The sequence below is a fragment of the Protopterus annectens genome, chromosome 2.part0 (genome assembly GCF_019279795.1).
Source record: "Protopterus annectens isolate FY-2018-M chromosome 2.part0, PAN1.0, whole genome shotgun sequence".
NCBI classification, from domain to species: domain Eukaryota; kingdom Metazoa; phylum Chordata; order Ceratodontiformes; family Protopteridae; genus Protopterus; species Protopterus annectens.
The window spans coordinates 1,456,876,171-1,456,896,767 of record NC_056728.1 but is presented as its reverse complement, the minus strand read 5'-3'; the positions used below and the strand labels follow the sequence as shown (position 1 = coordinate 1,456,896,767).

The following is a 20,597-nucleotide window of genomic DNA, read 5'->3' as shown; positions in this document are numbered from 1 at the left end:
AAGTATACGGGGTCAGCATTTCAACATTCCATCTACAGCTCATATTTCAATAATTTATTTCACTGTTATTGTAAAGTTCTGTCACAAAAGGTGATTTTGCAAAAGTGACTGTGAAACCACCTTCCAATGTCAAACTTAATGTCATGAAGTGAGATACTATGATGAGCATTCTGAAGTCAAGACCTTCTTTAGTTGGCAGGCTTTGTCTAATATGGTGAATATCTGTTTTTAAAATTCCATGTTTAAACAATTTCAATGCAGATTTTATATAATGTGAGACTTTAATTCTTGAACGATGGCTCTTGTCAACGATTTTATTTCAAAAGGCTACTTTGCAATTATTTTATTAAGTTCTCTTTCCAAAAATGTTTTTATTTTTACTGCATTAAATCACATTTTGTTATCCTATGTCTGCCAACCATCTGGCCCATCACTGAAACGTGACCCATTTATTCCCTAAGTTGTAGTTATCCCCCAGTCTATAGTGGCTGTAGGTGCTATACTATAGGGATTCGAGGTAAAATATGAGTGGTCTAAGGTACAACCAATGGCCACAGCAGTCATCCACCTGCGGTTGAGGCAAATTGCCAGCCTGCTGTGATGGCAAATAAGTTTTTCGTTTTGTGTCTGAAAGATGGACCAATCACGGGTCTGACAGATTGCTCCATGGGCAAGTCAAAAATGGTGCCTCTTTCCTGAGGAAAACATCAGCAAATGCCAGTAAAAATAAAGTCTTTAAAAGTCACCTTTCTTCATAGACAAAATAAAAAGCACTTTAAAACACTTTTCCAGCCCCACAGCATAAAATAAACACAATTTCTCCACAAAAAACAGTTTACAGGTACTTTAAACTACTTTTAAACTAAAAGGAAAAAATAGCACTCCTATTTAAAGTACGATACAGTCTTGTAACAGTCCATTAAAACACAGACTCCTACCTTCAAAATAACTTTCCTAAAGTGAATGTTATCAATAATAAGCAAAATGATTAAATGGAAGTTTTTCTTCAAAGTGAACTTATCTGCCCAGCAAAGGAAAAGTACTAACCAGCCGTCTATTATCGAAAGTCTCATAGGAGCATTCTGTTCATTGTCAGTAAAGCTTTGAAGGCCTTGACGCCCAGACTTGTCTTTTAGTCAGCTCAGCTTGAGCTGCCTGACATTTTGGCTCCGTGGAAGGTGCCCTGAAGCTTAGGAAGCTGGCCAGCTGTTATATGCTTGGCAGGATATAACCCATGTAGTTACGACTACTGAAACAGTGATCAGCACGATGAACACCTGGGTATGCACTGATTTTCTGTCATGGTTATTGTGTTGTACGACCATTTGGCAGTAATATTTTTCTGATAGCTTTTTTGTACATTCACTTTATGATTCTACATCATCATTTAATGTATTAGATAGCTCTGTGGTTAAAACTCTGAATGCAACTCATTCCAGATGCAATTAATAGTCCGTGTGCTTTAGTCACTGGTTAGCAAGACAAAGCAGCAATGAGCAATGCCAGCTCTGCTCTGTCATCAGGAAGAGTGGATATGCATGCCTGGAGTGTGTGCTCCATGCCTGCAGCTGTGGAGATCCACTCTTATTGGTTCTGTGAGGATGATTCCCTGATTTGTCAGAATGTTGAGCCCATCCCTGGGGAAGCTGCTGATGCCATTAATAATACTGTTGCTCCCATGTTTCCTGTCAAAAGGAAACAAAAAAACGTATCTATCTACTCTTTCTCAAATTTCCTTAGACAGGAGTACTTTACTGGGTCTGGCTTAGGGTCTAATTCAGGTGATTGATCCTCCTTGTAAAATAGTTTTTGGTAAAAGAAAGAGAGATACTGAAGCGATTCAAGATTGTAATTCTGAACACAAGGATGCAGAGCCAGATACAAGGTTTTCTCTTCAAATTTATGATTCAGACTCAGAGAGAAGAGCTCAGTTTCTTACTCTGCCTATGGAAGATTCTCTTTCTTTGACTATTTCTAGAATGTGCTTGTGTTTTCTGTGGGATAACACTGAGGTTTCTCAGTCCCTAAGAAAATACTATGAGCTGTTACAGAAGGAATTTACAGAACCTGACACATTCCCTCAGTTCTGCCAGCTTTGGAGGATTTGTGTGTTACAGTTCTGTCAGCTTTGGAGGATTTGTGTGTTACTGCCTGTAGTTGTCCTGACTGTTAGCCAGCTGGTTCTAAAAAGGTAAATAGGAAGTATAAAATTCCTTGTCTTTTAAGATTTTATACATTCCTTCCAAACCTGATCCAGCAGCTATAGTTTTAATTAATCTTTCGGCTGGTAACATTTCTTCCAGTCCTACTATTTCTAATAAGGGTGGGAATATTATTGATAAGTACAGGGGAAAAAAATATGCTTTTCCAACTTTGATTTCCAGAAGTTTGAATTGTCAGGATCAAGTATTAAGGTTTGTCCTGACTAATTGTGAAAGTATCCAAGAAACTAAAATTTGGTACTTCTAGGGTCGACAACACCATAAACTCCACACCAATGTCGGATGAGAAACCATATATCTAAAAATATTTCAGTTCTTTTTTAGAATTGTTCTCACTATTTTTCCTCCTTCCCCATACGGTATAACAAAATTTATTATTAATAGCTGCGTATAATTGGATTATTGAATGATTGATGGGCTTTATAAAAAATGCTTGTTGTTTACATATTCTTTGTTCTGAAGAAGTCCCAGAGTGTATTATGCGGGATGAAAGAGCTTAACATTTTTTAAGTTTTGGAATAAATATATGCTTTCTCATCCAATATTGGTCTGGAGCTTATCATGCTGTCCACCCAAGAAGTAGCAAATTTTAGTTTCTTGGTGTCTTTTTTCAAACGGTTCTTTCTTTTTACAAGGTTAATTGTGAAAGTATGAAGAATGTGTTGACTGCAGTTTATTCTTGTGAGGAAAAATCTGCTTTAAATAATTTCATTTCTTGTATTGCTCAAGTCACTATTCATTGAATACAGTGTGTGTGTACAACTTTGTTGATACTTCTTCCAGGGCTAAGGCCACTGCGACTGTTTTGAGGAAGTTAGCACGGCTGCATTCGCAGAACCTCCCAGGTGATGTTAAAATTAGATTTTAAATTCTTCTTTGGAAAGAGATTTAGTTTTTGCTACCTCTGCTGTAGATGTGACCAAAAAGTGTGATAAAATGAGTAAGCTGATACATGGAATTTCTAAGAATTTTCAGCTCACCTCTTCCAATTTTCCCAAGGGATTCTCTAACTCTTCATCCAGTTTTGGTAAGAAACAAAATAGACTTTCTCAATAAAATGTAGCTAAACAGATGTTTAAGAAAGATTTCAGTGGCATTTCAAGAATAATTCTGGAACCTCTCCACATCAAGGACAGTTCAGTCAGAATGACTACTTAAGATATTTTGTCCCCCCCTCTCTCCCTGGCAACCCCATTCTTCTTCTTTCAAAATGTCTGAATCGCTACTTTTCTCTCTGGTAACAGATAGTTTATTTTATTTATTTATTTTACATTTGTTTACTGGGAAAGCCCAACTGGGCACATGTCCTTTTTCAGTGGAGGCCTGGGGAGAAAAGCTCCAGATACAACAGTACACTACAGACAAGAAACAAAGATCTATGCAAGTATGATACAACATTTATAATGAGTTTTAGAGATGCTTAACAGAAAAAATTCTGATCTGTTACACATATGTACTTTAAATCAAATGGGTCTTGGGCTACTCATTCCAGGGACTTAAACATGGACTGCGACTTAAATAGGACATACTGAAGGGACAGATTTATCTCCCTGCGACTACCACATCTTTGGAACAGGCTACTAGTTTACTTGGAACAGAGCACCTGTACAACACTGTTAGAGTGGAACCTGGATTAGTGGATAGTTTCAGACAAATCAGTTCTGAAGATCATTCATCAAGGTTACAGATTGCAGTGGGAGGTAATTCTTCCTTTTGAGGGGTAATTCCTCATCCTCCTGCCAGAATTTTGTTTCCACCTGTCCTTCGCTACATGCTGCCCCAATAAGTGAGAGAACCAGTTTCTGATCTCAGGTGAGAAAGAGGTTGTATTCAATGGTGTTTTTAGTGTCAAAGAAAGAACATTTTTGGAGACCAGTTCTGGATCTTTCTTTCCTAAACCCATTTGTGGTAGTACCCATATTCAAAATGAACAACCTTTTACCTCATCTTCCTCATTCAAGTTATCTTGTAACACTAGATTTAAAAGATATGTATCATCACATTTCTATTCATCCAAGTTAAGTGCATCTGGATCATATTATCAGTTCTCTGGCTTACCTTTTGGACTATCCACTGCACCAACAGTGTTCACAAAGTGTTTGGCTCCAGTAACAGCTCATTGCAGAATACAAGATATCCACATTTTTCCATATTTAGACAATTTGCTTATCTTTGCAGACTCTTCTTCAAAGTCTTATATGACTCTCATGATACCCGTGGAAAGACTCCACATGAGAACGATACAGTGGTGTCTGAAGTTTCTTTTAGATCTCAGTGCTTGTGTTTGTCAGAAGAGAAATCACTTTTTGGAGACAACAAATATCTCTAAATCTAGGTCCCCCTTATCCTTTCCTGTTGCAAACCAGCCAGTCACCATAGATTCTTCGGACTTTGAGAAGCAGTTTTATGAAGGATAAAAGTGCATGGTGTGGGGGAAACCAATGACAGATGCAAGCACATAAATATAGAACAGATGCTTGCCCTGATCAAGGCACTAAACTCTCTGAATCATCTTTAGTCCTTGGGACCTCTTCATGTTGTTATAGGCAATAACACAGTCATGTGGTACATCAGCAAACAAGGGGGATCCAGGTCATACCCACTTCTGCAGATTAGCCATGTTAGCTTGGGCTATAGCTTCACAACACAGTCTTACTCTACAGGCTTCCTACATTCCACCAGAGCAGAATTGGGTGGCAGACAAGCTGAGCTGAATAAGGGCAGACCCACATGAATGGAAACTAGATCAGGGCAGTCTTCCAAGGTTTGATCCATCTGTGGAAAGTTCCCCAAATAGACCTCTTTGCCTCTTCTTTGAAAAATCAGCTAGAAAGATTCTGCTCCAGGACTCCATGTATAAAGGCCTGGAAGACAGATGCTTTTTCTTTTCCGTTGGGCAGGAATGTTCCTGTATGCTTTTCTACCCTTTCCACTAATATCCAGGGCACGTCTGAAGATTCAGAAGCAATCTCTCAAGGTCATTAAGGTGACTCCCTTCTGGCCCAGGTAACTGTGTTTCTCTCTTTTCTTTTGGAAATGGACAGGGGCAATTATCACAAGCTTCTTCTCAGACTGGATCTACTCATACAAGAACAGGGGTGTTTGAAACATCCCTAAACCAATCAACTTCAATTAACTGTATTGATAATAGGGCCTTAGTTCCTTTTTGGTATCTGTTTACTGAGGATGTGTGACAGGCACCAATACAGGCAAAAAAGTGCTACTAGAAAATAATACATTAGCAAACAGGAAAGGTTTTCTAGTTGGTGCCAACAACATAATCAGCAACCATTCATAGGTTCATAGGTAGGTACTAGGCTATCGGCCCGAGGACATAAGTAAGCCTAGCGAAAAGTGTCTTGGCTTTCGTTACCCATGTAGATTAAATTCCTGCCCCTCTATCAAGCAGAGCCACAGATGTGATCCCAGGGGTGAATTTTCTATTACCCGTCCACTCATCAAGGATTTTCTTGAAAAGTGCTAATGATGAGCTTTGCTTGATGTGGATGGGAATTTTGTTCCAGAGCATTGGAAGTCTCTGGGTCAAGAATCTATCCCTCCAGCATGTCCTATTTACTGTTGTGAAGAGGTTTAGGTCCCTAGAGTATGTAGCTCAGGGAGACTAGGATTTCTTTAAGTAGAGCACATCCATCAATTCTGGGTTTGACATAGCTTTGTATGTCAGACAGAGATCTCCTCGGAGTAAGCAATATGTGACCGAGTAGAGTTGGAATTTCTTGAGCCAGTCAGCATAAGGCAACTGTTTGAGTCCAGCAATCCTCTTGGTGAGGTACTTTTGGGGCCTCTCCAGTTGTTGTAGATGTCTTGTGAGGTACATCCCAAATGGGGCATTGTACTCAATGAGGGGTCTGATAAGTGATGAGTAGAGGGGGACAATGACTTCCTTTTTTCTAGATGCAAACCCTTTTGTGATTAGGTGGGCCACGTAGAAAGATTTTCTGACCACTGTGCCAATGTGATTATCAAAGGAGAGGTTACTATCCACTTGGGTCCCAAGGTCTCTTATCACACTTTCTGTGTTAAGTGAACTTCCCCCTATTTGGTAATTCATGGGTACCGTGTTTTTACCAAAGAGGATGACAATGCACTTTTTGGTATTTAGCTTGAGGCCATCGTTTTGGCACCAGGTATCCATCTCGGTGAGGCCCTTTTGCAGGATGTCTACATCGGCAGGGGAATTGATTATGGCACCCAGTTTGCAGTCATCTGCGAACTTGGTTAGCCATAGACTCTCAGTGTTCACTTGTACTTCGGAGAAGTATATACCGAACAGGAGAGGTCCCAAGACTGAACCCTGGGAGACTCCATTTGTCACTGATTTGGAGTTGGATCTGGAGTCTGCAACTCTCACCATGTTGGTTCTGTCCATGAGCCAGTTGGCCACCCATCTCATGACGTAAGGGTTTATGTTAAGGTTGGTGAGTTTATCTATTATTCCTGAATGGGGAATAGTATTGAATGCTTTAGCGAGGTCCAGGTAGACTGTGTGGACCACCTTGCCCTCATCTATGGCCTTGGTAACTGTTTCAAAGAAGTCTACCAGGTTTACGATACATGATCTACCCTTTACAAATCCGAATTGGGTAGCATCCAAAGTTTGGAGATTACCGATGTCTTTGTTTATGAGTTCCATGATGATACACTCCATGACCTTGCAGACCAGGCTTGTCAGACGAATAGGTCAATAGTTCCCGGGGTCTGTGATGGCTCATCCTTTGTGGAGTGGGATAACCATTGCTGTGCAGCATTCAGTGGGCACATAGCTAGTTGTTCTCTGATTTTAAAATATTTGTGTGAGTTACTATCCTATGGCCTTTCATACTCATCTGTCAGGTTCATTTATTGTCCATTTCAGCACATCTGCCCATGAATCCTCCTGTTTCAATGCATTCTCATGTCAAAATGTTTTTGATAGGAGTTTTGCAAAAAGAGGCCTTCATGAAAACCAGTTGACCCTCCACGGGTTATTAAATTTGTGTTAGAGAAGTTAATACTTGTTCCATTTGAACCAGTAATCTGACTAACTTGAGGTTCTAAACATGGAAAACAGTTTTAGTAATTGATTTGACCTCTGCAAGAAAGGTATCTGAGTTGCAAGCTCTTTATAGTGAGTCACCCCTATCTCATTTTCCACATGGACAGGTTTTCTTTGAGAACTAATTTTTGTTTGTATAAAGTGTCATCTGAGTTTACTTTAAGCAAAACTGTCCATCTTCTCTTAATTTCCTGAACCCAAAATGAGAAAGAAGGGGAGAAAGAAAGGATAGTCCAAACATTAGATGCCCACAGACAACTCAGCTACTATCTTAGCAGAACTAAATCTTTCAGATCTTTGGATCACTTGATCATTTCTTGTGAAGGTAAAAAGAAGGGACAACCTGTATGAAAACAAACTATTTGCAAATGGTTGTCTAAGGCTATTACCTTTTGTTATACTCACCACAACAAAACTGGTCCAGGCAGGGTCAAGGCCCACTCTACAGGGCTGCTGGACAGGAAGGGGCTGGATTCAAAAAGTATTCTAGAAACTGAAACTTGGTCCCGTGCACATCCTTTTACGAAGCACTATAAACTTGATTCCTTCTATAGGTCTAGATCTGTCTTTTGCAAGGACCATTCTCCAGGGGCTCTTGGACTTTTCTCCTTCCACCTCCCAAATATAGTTAACTGTAGTAATCTAACCCTATAGCTAAGGCTACTCAAGCAGTAATCATTATGATGAACATAGAAAAGCTGTATAAATAAACTTACTATAACAGTAGATGCTGCAGCAGCTACTCATCCCTCCATTTCCCCTGCTTTTTTGTGTGTTGTTTATGCCATGGTGTGGTTATTTATTTATTTTTTTGTTTTTCCTAGCATTGTCCTTTCAGTATTCAGCCTCCCTCTGGCTTTTGGCTGGAAAGCATTGAAGGGCTTGGCCACCACATTTGTCTTTTAGTTCAGCTTAAGCTGCCTGACAGTTTGGGCATGTGGAAGGTGCCCTGAAGCTCTGGATGCTGGCTGGCTGTTAGATTCTTGGCAGGATATAACCCGTATAGCTAAGACTGCTGCAGCAGTGATAATTTGAACATCTACCTTTATGTTAAGTTTACTTACATAACTGTGCTTTATTTGTGAACATCAAAATATAAAGCATTGTTTGTAGGTATTAAAATGTGATCAGTTCCACATTCTGAACATCAAAATATAAAGCATTGTTTGTAGGTATTAAAATGTGATCAGTTCCACATTCTGACAAATGACTGCTTTACTCCGTCTGTATACACATTATCTATGAAATCACTTCTAAAAAATGTGAAACTGTGGAATAGCATTCTTCATTTCCATGTGTTCTTTACCTTCTTTACTTGGTGTTTTCCCATTCTCTTCACAATGTAACAACTACCATGGCGACCCTGACCCATCTGCACTGTTAGTAAACCATTTACACTGATAAATATTTATTTTGCTTGCTACAACAGGGAGTGAGCATAAGCATAATTCTTACCAACTTACCCACCAAACTGATTTTAACTGAAACTCAAGCACACGCCCTCACTGTGTCCTACTCTGCTGTGGAAATCATACTGATACCATTTAAAATGGAATTGGGTTAAGACTTATTTATATAAGCAGTAAATCCTCACAAGTACCAGTCATGATATTCTGAGTATTGATGAGCAAAAGATAATGTCTAAACATATTTCAGAAAAGTTTTGTGTGCTGTTGTAAATGACTTGCCATAAATTTTGTGCTAATGTTTGACAAAATCCCTAATCAATTATGTGCAAAACTTTGTATTCACTTAATAAAACCAAAAAGTAATTTACATTGCAAAAATTAATAATATTTTGGCTATGTTATGTAAAGACTTGATTAAATGATTTTCATTGTGGCCTTTAGCAATCTCATAAAGAGGACAAAAGCACCGGAACTACAGGACCAAATTCTTTTCAGCTGACTTTAACTCAAACTTGACTGAAATGACAACACACAGTAAAATATTCATCTTGTGAGGTTTAATTCCTTACATAAGATTCCAACGAATGTGCTTCAGGGAATGCACAGAAAAAAAATGGTAATAGTTTTACTGAACTAGGTCTGAACATATTATAAACTCAAGCAGCACATTTCACTAGTCAAGTCATGGTCTTTGTAAGAGCATCAGAAAGGTTTCACACTAGGGCATATCAAAGAAAGAAGTTTAATTTACATGCAAATTTGAATGAAATCAGCAGAATTTAAAATATGGAAACAAGATTTTAGACCATAAATGTCATAACTGTAAAGGAAATGTGTTGAGTGAGCTTTTCTTTTAAAAATAAAAGTCTTCATTATTTATTAGCATGGGAAGTGGAATGGATAATTTTAGTTGGAAACAACTGCAATTAATAACTACGCGAGTTTGGAACATGGGTTGTGACAGTCCATGAAAAGTAGGTAAGCTATCTCTCTAACTCCTTCCCTATTATGGCCATTTAATTTGGAATCTGCTTATTCAGCCATAATAACAAACAACAATTTTCTAATGAAGCATCCAACTTACTTGACTCCCTCATTTCCACAGTGAAGAATTACTTCCATGGTCCACATCTTCAATCAGTCATAACAGTAACACAATCCAAATATTAAATAACACATGCATAGGCTATTTTATAGACCAAAGATTACAGCTCTAGCAGATCTAACAAACATTACCATAATGTTGTTGTGGATAAATCCACGCCTGAATCGTGCGGGCTTTAAATGTGGATACTCCTCTGTGCTGGTCACCTGGATTCCCCACACCTTTTTCCAGGCTTCATATAACTGTACATGGACGGGATAGACACCAGAGTGATGTGGAGCCACGGCATACCCCATGTTTGTGGGGATACTGTGTTCCTGAAAAGTAAATGCTACAGTTTAGTTTTTCTTCCTGTAAGTTTGCTGTGTTTCTTCAAATAATACTGTAAAGGAAAGCAGATGCTTCACGTTTCATAGAAGAAAGGTGGCAGCAAAATTAAACATATCATATCACTCTGAACAGACTCACCTGCTTACTCCATTTAAATGAATCATTTAGTCTTGTAAAATACTCTATTGTATTTTATAATGTATTTGTATGCTATTGTATCCATTGTACATTTTAAAATTAAATGATAGCAGAGTTACTACATAGAAATCATAGCCCTGAAGATTTAAACATAAGGACAAAATGAAAACATTATTTTCATAATACAATATGTTAGCTGTAAAATCTAGAAATCTGCAGTCACACTAGGAGAATTGTGATTTGCAATATTTTTTTTTTTTTGTAACTGGATTATTTATCCTTCTTGCATGCAAAAGGCAAGGAGGCATGGCATAATTGGCTTCAGATCATTTTAAAGATTGTTAAAGTGATGCTATAAGTGATGGGCTAACTGATTAATCTGACAGTAAATCAGGTAGTGTTAGTTTAATAAGATAAATTATTCCTACTGTTTATGGCTGGTTAGGGGAATCCACAAGAAATATAACACATGCTGAAACTGCAATGGCTTACAGAAGTATATATCATTTGCTGCTGTTAAAACATTTGTCACAGCCATGGACAATCCAATATCATGCAAGTTCAAATGCCCAGTAAAGGTTTTGACTAAGTTTGAAAGGTGGTTGACCTATCTGCACATTTCCACGATTCACAGAAATAAATATCACCAGCCAAAGCTAGTCTTTGACAATAGACTGAAAATTAGATAAAATATAACAAAATATTCTGAACAATATCACTTAAAATGCTACACTTATCTTGAAAGACTGTGAATTTGATTATGCCACTCTAATTTTGATATTATTCACTTTAGGACATAGAGCTGAAGCTATATGCAGTTAATTGGCTGCATCTTATAATCCTGAGTTTGATTCTCACTGACTTCACTTACAAACTGCTTGGTTTGGTGCAAGCAATGTAACCAGACAGTGGTATGGGGTTACCCCTTAACAAATATACTTTTAAATGGTGACCCTACACATTTCACAGACAGAATAAAACAATAGCCACAATGCATAAAAATACTCAATCCAAAAATGTTGTGTGTGTGTGTGTGTGTGTGTGTGTGTGTGTGTGTGTGTGTGTGTGTGTGTGTGTGTGTGTGTGTGTGTGTGTGTGTGTGTGTGTGTGTGTGTGTGTGTGTGTGTGTGCGTGTGTGCGTGTGTGTGTGTGTGCGTGTGTGCGTGTGTGTGTGTGTGTGTGTGTGTGTGTGTGTGTGTGTGTGTGTGTGTGTGTGTGTGTGTGTGTGTGTGTGTGTGTGTGTGTGTGTGTGTGTGTGTGTGTGTGTGTGTGTGTTGATATATATAATCTGATATAAATCTCTCTTTCTCTCTAGTAGTGCAATTGTTTTTGGCAGCCCTAAAGACAAACAGTAATTATAATTAGCTTACATTGATACATTAACCAATATAACAGAAAAATATGTAGAAACAGTAAAATATGAAATTTATAGGCATGGAAAAAAGACACTATATTAACTCAAACACTTTGGCATGCTGTCTTTAATACAATTAAAATCAAATGATTCAAGCGCTTATTACAAATACAAAAACAGCGATTTGACCAATTAATAAATGCTTATGACACTTAGTGCGATTACTTAATCCTAATCCATTAAATGTTTGCAGTTACACTTATTGCTCAGTCTCCAGTGCTGGCCTTTCTCTGTCTCGAGAGACAATAAAGTCACGTCACAAAATCAGTCAATGGTTGAAATGCAGTGCCTGCTGTGACTGTGAAGTCTGATTTTTGACTGGCAGACTCTGCTACAGTTTGTGCAGATGTGATGAGCACCTGGTTGTGTAGATAACGCAGCTGTCCTCTGCCATCTGTGCTCTCCAGTCTGCTCCCACAGTTCCTCTCTCTTCTTCTCACTCATCTGGCTATCTGCCTTCACAGCCAGTCTCCAAGTAGTACGGTCTGCGCCTGTAGCTTCCCAGCCTGTTGGACTGATGTTGCCTGCCTTCATGTCACACTTGAAGACATCTTTGAAGCATAGAATGGGACTTCTTGTGGGTCTGGATTCAGAGGGAAGCTCGCCATACAGAAGGTCTTTGGGAATCCAACCATCCTGCGTACGGCTGACATGACCAAGCCAGCACAAGTGCCTTTGGGAGAGCAAGGCGAACATACATGTTATCCCTGCCTGCTCTAGGATGCTCTTTTTTGGAATGCGGTCCTGCCAAGTGATGCCCGTGATCCTTTTGAGGCAGTGTAGATGAAACACATTGAGTCTGCATTATTGGCAGAAGTACAGGGTCCATGTTTCACTATCATAGAGCAGCATGCTAAGCACACATGCTTGGTACACCTTCATCTTGGTATTGATGGTCAATTTGGAGTTGGTCCTGACCCTCACTGTTGCTGCCTTACCAATCCAGCTATTCAGCTCGGCATCCAGGGAGAGGTTACTGCGATGGTGGAGCCCAAGTAAGTGAAGTTCTTCACCGCCCCGAGAATGTGATAACCAATGAGGATACAGGGGGTACTGGTGACATTCTGCCCATGATGTTGGTCTTCTTGAGACTGATTGTGAGGCCAAACTCTTTGCAAGCACCAGCGAAGGAGCTTATGAGACATTGCAATGCTTCCTCAGTGTGAGCAATCAGGACAATGTCATCTGCAAACAACAACTCTCTGATCAGTACTGTCCACACCTTGGTCTTTGCTCAAAGATGTGTGAGGTGGAAGAGATTACCAACACTTCTATTGTGGAGGTATATACTGTCTTTGGACCATTAAACACATGAGACAATAGCAATGAGAAAAGATGCCAAAGAGTGTAGGAGCAATTACACACCCTTGCTTCACTCTGCTCCTGACTGGGAATAAACCCTAGTAGGAGCCATCATATTGTACGACACCTTGCATGTCTTCATGGAAAGATATTATCATCCTCAGGAGTTTAGGGGGACATCCAATCCTCTGTAGTAAGGTGAAGAGGCCTTTCCTGCTGACCAAATCAAGTACCTCGGTTAGATCAAGGAAGGCAAAGTACAATGGTTTCCTTTGCTTGCGACATTTTTCTTGCAGCTGCCTTAATGAGAAGATCAAATCAATCATGGACCTTTTCTGCTCTGAATCTACACTGAGTCTCAGGGTAAACCTGTTCTGATAGTGAACTATGCAGGCCAAGGCATTCTCAACAATGCTGTGGAGGGATATTCCACGGTAGTTGTTTCAATCAGTTTGGTCTCCTTTGTTCTTAAACAGAGTGATGATGATGTTAACATCATGCATATCCTGGGGCACTGTTCCTTCCTGCAACATTTTAACAGGAGCTTGTGCAGGTGGCTGAGCAGAACAGACTGGTTGACAGCCTTGATGACCTCTGGTAGATGTCATCCTTTCCTGGAGCTTTACTACAGGAAAGGGAGTTGATGGCTGGCCGAGCTTTTCTACAGAGGGTGGATCATCAAGCTCTTCCATGATATGGAGGGAAACTGTGTTTTCAATCACTACATCAGCAACAATGGTCTCCTTTGAGTAGAGCTCCTGATGATGGTCTACCCATCTGTTTGCCTCAGTCTATAATAACTTCACCTGAGGCAGACTTTAGAGGCATAATCCTGACTGTGCTGGGGTTAAAGACTCATACACAGCATGGATGTTACCACAGTCAGAGGCGAGCTGGATGCTATGACAGAGGTTCAGCCAGTAGTCATTGGCACATTACCGAGTAATCCCCTGAGTGTCATTTCTGGCCTTCTTGAGTGCAGCCAGAGTTGTCTCTGAAGGCTCCCTCTTGTAGTTGAGCAGTGCTGCTTGCTTGGCTGTGAGTGCTGGTTCAGTCACAGCGATTCCTGCTTCATACTAGTCTGGGTTCTGCCTCTCTCTTTTACCGAAGGCATTCATGGTAGAGTTGTAGATGGTATCATGGATGTAGTTCCACCTCACTTCAACACATCAAAATGCTTGCGCAGGTCTGGCATTGATGCCCGGGTATTGTTGATATGAGGGAGTACTTTCTGATTGGGCTGAAGACGCACCTTGCTGCCAACCAGGAAGTGAGTGGTGTCACAGTCAATGTGCATAACTGCAGGTGACAAGGACACAGGTCAGCAAGCATCTTTTAGTGGTAACAAGATCCAGCTGGTGTCAGTGATGGGACCTTGGGTGTCACCAGGAAACTCTGTGGTTAGGCTTGGTGGCAAAGGAAGTGTTGGTCATGCAGAGGTTGTAGTAAGAGTGTAACTCTAGCAGTCTCTGCCCATTTTTGCTCATCTTGCCAACCCCAAACTGTCCAATGCTGCTGGGTCGAGAGTCATGGTCAACTCCAACTCGAGCGCTGAAGTCTCCAAGCAAAAACAGGTGTTCTGTGGAAGGTATCACTCTGATAGCAGTCTCAAGCTCCATGAAAAACTCATCCTTTATCTCAACTGAGGAGCAGAATGTGGAAGCATAAATGCTCAGGATGATTACTGGACCTGAAGATGTTGAGAGGCAGAGAGGGGATTCAAGCTGTACCTTTTGATGGAGGTTTGAATGAAGATAACGGAGTTTCTTACTGCAAAACAAATACCATGCAATTGCTGTTCCTCTGGTTCCTTTCCCTGTGAAAAGAACCTGCACTCCTGTTCTCTGAGACTGCCACTTGCTGGAAGTCTGGTCTCCTGCAGTGCAGCAATATTGGTGTGGGGCTGTTTTCCTGGAGTCATCGATCTTGTGAAGATCATCAGAGAGCACAGGGTATAATGTCCTGACATTCCATCTTGCTGGTCACAATACTGCTAGTTTACTTGTCTTTTTTTCCATTACCTGGTGCAGGGTTTTACAGTCTGCATTTCAGTATTTAACTTAGCTCCAAGCACCCATTGAAGCAGGCAGACTGACGGGTGAGCATCGTACTGCCAGGGGGCTGCCCAGCTTAAGGTGGGCGGTAGGTGACCAGTGGGACTACAATGGTCCCTCCCACTGTTGGAGACAACCTATAGCATCTGAGCTTATGCCAATCACTCTGGACTTATAACTCATTACTGCCATGTTATTTCTGACACTGTGAGCAGCAGTACTACTGAAGTGACCTCTCCTGGACACAAGCCTGGGCATAGTATATGCAGATCCTGGGATGCCCATTTGGCAGGATCCTCCTCTTGGCCTCCCTGATGTAGACCAAAGGAATGCAGAAGAGGAACATTTGGCATCAGCTTGGTTGCAGAAGCTGCAGGAAGGAAGTCAGCATTGACAACCAACCGCCTTAGGGGCTTCACTCCGGATTTTCTGTCTGGGCTTACTCCCATAGGTTTTACTTTTCCAGAGGATATCCACAAGGTAGTGGAGCCATCTTCCAATGGTCATATTATGAATTTGAGTATTACATTTTAAAATAAATTAACATTCTTCATATTGATCATTTAAGTTTTTACACTGTTTAATATGCAAACAAACTCCTTACAGGATTGTAACTGTAAATGAAGAAAATCACCGAAATGTGACTGACTAATATATACCTTGTTATAAAATACTGCTAAAGGGCTTTCTGTATTATTATTTCAACTGTCTCCAAGGCATTCTTGTACCTTTACTTTTTAACTTATACTAGTCTACCCTATATACAGTAGGCCGCAAAGACACCTTAGGGCATATATCACCCCTTCCTTGATATAACCATAAATCTGTGTCAAAATAAACATCTTGCCTTTAATGGTATTAAAACTAGAGACAATATACCTGGAGAAGATGTACTTTCCGCTGGTACAATTACCTGTGACAGAGGAGCTGCTGTTCAACATTTCTGATTGTTTAGCATAATGGTTAAGTGCTACCTAATTATACATACTCTGTCATCTACTACATGAAACCATGGTTTGTGTATTTGCAGTCTCAGACAGTACTTGATCTAGAAAAAGTATAAATTAACCTTCTTACAAACTTTGAGTAATATAAGTTGCAATAACAGAATATTCTGTTACAAAAGATGTTTGTTTTGCTTCATTGTCACATTGTTTCTTCATGAAATCAAAACTAACTCTAAGTGGAGACATAATTAGTCTTACTCAGTAGATCATATTTATTTTGGTGACTGGCATGGAACATATTCATTGTAACACCAGCCTCACAAAGAAAGTCTTCTCTTTTGTTACACAGTCTTTTCAAATGTCAAAACACTTTGCATGGCAATAAAGTAACAACGTGGGGTGGGGGATACCTCTCAAATGTAAAGATTTCTGCAGAATGTCCAGAATTTTGCCTCATATTTTTGGTCTGTTCTTCATAAAATTTGTGTTTTTCTGGCAAATTAATAATGATTGAAATCGCTATATAATGACATACATTTGAGTTTCAGACTTCATATCCTTCAGAAAAAATCATGTTACACAAATCCTGTTACTCTAGCAACCTTCTAAGTTTAAAAGAGCAACATTTAAAATCTGTCCCTACTTGTGAGCCTTTGCCCCCCATTATTTTAGGCACTGCACTAAGGATTTCTTTCACTAAGAGGTTGAGCGGAATGGGGGGGGCGGTTAGGAGACTAGAAACATATAAACAGTTTATGGCAGGGGAGGTTTTGAGTATGTATCAGTTGTAGTCAACTAACCATGAGTACCAGCCAGTACAATATTCAAAAAATAGATCTTAAGCATGAACACAGAATAAGTAAATGACAAAGTAAATCTTTTGTTATTGAGATCTTCAATAAATGTTTCTACCTGATAGATATTCAGTCTGTACATAAGAATCAGATCATATATGTATACAAAATACTTCTTGAAAAAATATTCCCAAATATGTACTCATTTTCCACAAAAAGATGGTCAAATTAGCAAAAGATGGTGGAAAGTGGGGACATGTGGCTAATTCCTTTGTTTGGTGAACAGAACCTCCCATCAAAATGAAAACAAGTATTGAAAAACAAAGCATAAATAGGTCTACTATGTAAAAAGACATTGGAGAGTCTCCAAGAAAATAATTTACAGTTTTGGTCCAGTGTGTATGCAAGACGTCTATATATAAGAGTTCAACATCTAGTATTAACTAATATGTATTAAAAATCAACAGATATTTGATTTTACAAAGGGAACCATTTGCATCTTTAGTATATAAGTGCAGAGTCTGATCACAGTTCTGTGAGTGACCATCTCAAAAAGTTCCAAAATTCAGTAGAAAATAATTACACCAAGATATAATGGATCATTCTGGAGAGTTGAAAGTATCTTCCAAGAAGATGCAGAATAGTACAATATTGTCACATTTGGCAGACAATCCCTCTTCTCAGCTTATAGCACAGATAACACCCCACCCCAAAATGAAAATGCATCTACAGATCTTGAAACATGGGTTGATAACTCCTTTCCTTTGATGACCATGTTGCAACAGTGGTCAGCAAGCACAAGGAATTAAAAACGTCATTGCCCCCTTACATTCTGCAGCAATGCACCCTTTGGGATGTACCTCACTAGGCATACCAATCAACTGGACATACTGCCGAGGTTCCTAATTAAAAGATCACTGGCTAAAAGCAAATCCCTGACCTTACCAGATAATACTAGAAGCACTGTCCCTTTAGTGCTCTATAGACTCCTTTGGGGTGATCTGTTCCCTGCCTTCCATACCATCAATGAATCAGGATTCCGGGATCTAATGCATATCCATAAATCAAACAATTCCCCTAATAAAGTAAAAAACAATAAACCTTTATCATCAAATTAATGAAATATGGTGGGAAGATGGATTCATTACATAATGCCTTACTCACCTCTGGAAAAGGCATTCACTGCAAATTTAGCAGTGTGATACATTATCTTCCTTCAAACACAAACTGCATGTCTGGATGGGTATTTACACGGTCATAAATGAAAAACAATTGGTGATACTGCTATAATTCAGCAAGACAACAAAACCACACCAAGAACTTTATTAGATAAAGCTTTCGGGTCTACACCCTTCATCAGTATAAATCAGTACAAAAAATCAGCATTTAAATAGGAGAACATAAAATTACATGCTTCAGCCCATCCCACATACTAATTAACAATCAAGCCTAAAAATAATATGTAGCTCATAAAAACAAAAATTCCTGCATAAAATTCTTCCATTTGTATGGAAGATAAAACTCAGAATAAAAATGAAAATAATAATAAAGCAACTTTATATAAACAATATATTTATATCTAACATATATATACATGAAAAACAGCCAGCAACCTATAATGAACTCCATCAAACAAAATATCAAATTATACCCTATTAAAGCCTCTCTCTCTCTGTCTCTTAACCAATACTGGCTTCAAGCTGACTGCATTATTCAAACCAGGGGATACATCCGCCTGGAGCCTGATAATCCACTAATTCCCTCAGCTCCAAAAAATTATTAATGTCACCCTTCCTTAAACTCCCTTCCACTTTACTCAACACCCTAAACTTAAAAACATGCCCTTCACCTTTATCCATGGCATGCTTACTCGAGGCATTTGTTAATACCTTTCTCCTTACTTCAGATTTATGCTCCACTATTCTTTCTCTTAACCTTCTGATTGTTTTGCCCACATAAAATAGAGTAAGTGATGAAGTGATAAGAGATAGACAGTTTAAATATAGGCCAATATTGGGGGTTGGCAGTGAAAAAAGTAATGACATTAATATTTTTTTGGAGAGATAAATATATAGACCGATACAGATATACTTTATGTTCTTAATAAAGTTTAATCATAATTCTTTTTGCAGCTGATTACATTCAGAATATCATTGGAGCATGAACAAATATGCAAATGCTGTGACCTATGGAGCGACTGCCTTGAGATGAAAGTTCAGACAGCAAACCATACTGCATTGTACATGCAACATTTTGCAAATAATTTTTCCACTGCAGAAATTCAGCTATTAGCAGAGGTGTGAATCTGAGTAAAGAAAGTTTTGGCATCTTTAACTAACATGGCACAACATTTGTGCAACATGGATTCTTTAAAGGTTTATTAAGCCTCTAGGAGGGAAACATTTTAAATATTTATTGTGGAAGTAAAAGACTTTGGAATATTTTTGAATCTGTACTGAATGTCATGAGTGAACAATGTGGTAGACATGCCATGGCATCCTTAAAGAAAGGAAAGGATGCTTTACATGCACAAATAAAAGCTGTTTAGTAAATAGGGTCATTATGATTATACTCTGAACTGTGGTGGTGGTGCTGCGGTAGCGTTGTTGCCTCACAGTAAGATGTTGTCCTGTTCAATTCTCAGCTAAAGCGTCTTCTGTGTGGAGACATGTGTGAATGGGTGTACCTTCATTGAAGGTTGTGTGTCAGGGCTGGCAACTCGGCACGTAAAAATCTACTGCCAATCATTAGTGGACTGGAGTTCCACTGTGGCGACCCCTAACTGGAAAAAGCCGAAAGACACAACAACAACAACATGATTATACTCTGAATTCAGGAAAGGGTGACTTTTTTAAGACTTTTCTGACATAAAAAGGTACTTAGAAATATTGTGTTAAGCACTTAATATTGTTGTTAAGATCCTATCTTCTGGTAGAGCTTAAAGACAGCCATCACAGAACACAGTGAGAAAAATTTTCACAGCTTTAAAAGCTGTTATATACTTAAATGCCAGAAAAACAGAAGTGTGCTAGAGTAAAGTGCATTACAGCTTTTAAATCCATTCATTCATCAAAAAATGTTTGCCTTCTACTTGCTGTCTGTGTGGCTGCACTAAGTATACATTAAATATTTTGGAAAATGTTCTATTTCCTCTTCTAAATGTATGGATGGTTTCTTAACTGCAAATAGATTTTCCTTAGAGCAAGTGATCATGTCTCCCACCCAGGGATTACAAAAGCTACCACTGTTGCTACAGATGTTGACAGAAATGGAAGCAATTAAATCATAATGGGTTCTGTGAGATGAATGATGGTTAAAACAAGATCCATACCTTCAACTATAACTTTTCACAGTTCTTATTCTGTTTTGATAAAAACAGCTTCTTCTACAGAAGCACCGATTGTGAAGGCAATGATGTATACTGAAAAGCATACATGATAATAACCAGAGAAGGCAGTTACATAATGAAAAAAAGTTCTCTGTTTGTGTGTATGAAGATGGGGGGGGCATATAGCTTTGACCAGCTAAGACCTATATGCAATCAACTGGATGTATAAGTGAATTTAAGTAAATCTTTATCTGCACTTTTTTCAAATAATACAGCATTTAAATTGATTTATTTGGAAGTTGTGGCTCTGTTTTTTTCAGTTAATGCGTGTTAGAATTTAGTGCTTGCTAGAATTCCTGCATAGCCAGTGATAAGTGGGGGTAGTTCACTTCATTGTTATTCGGTTTCTACCTTATATAAGTGGTACATTTTGGATTATTTTCAGCTTAAACTCTGAGCTTTGGCTAGCTAAGACCTACATGCAATCAACTGGAAGTA

General features: G+C 39.0%; 1 protein-coding gene across 1 annotated transcript in view; it reads right to left on the bottom strand.

Annotated features, from left to right (window-relative positions):
• NDST4 (N-deacetylase and N-sulfotransferase 4) overlaps nt 1-20,597 on the bottom strand; it is a 2,939,889-nt gene that overhangs the window by 1,687,857 nt on the left and 1,231,435 nt on the right. Inside the window, exon 5 of the mRNA XM_044061661.1 lies at nt 9,924-10,109. Coding sequence (XP_043917596.1) covers nt 9,924-10,109 — 186 coding nt within the window. The remainder of the gene's footprint in view (nt 1-9,923; nt 10,110-20,597) is intronic.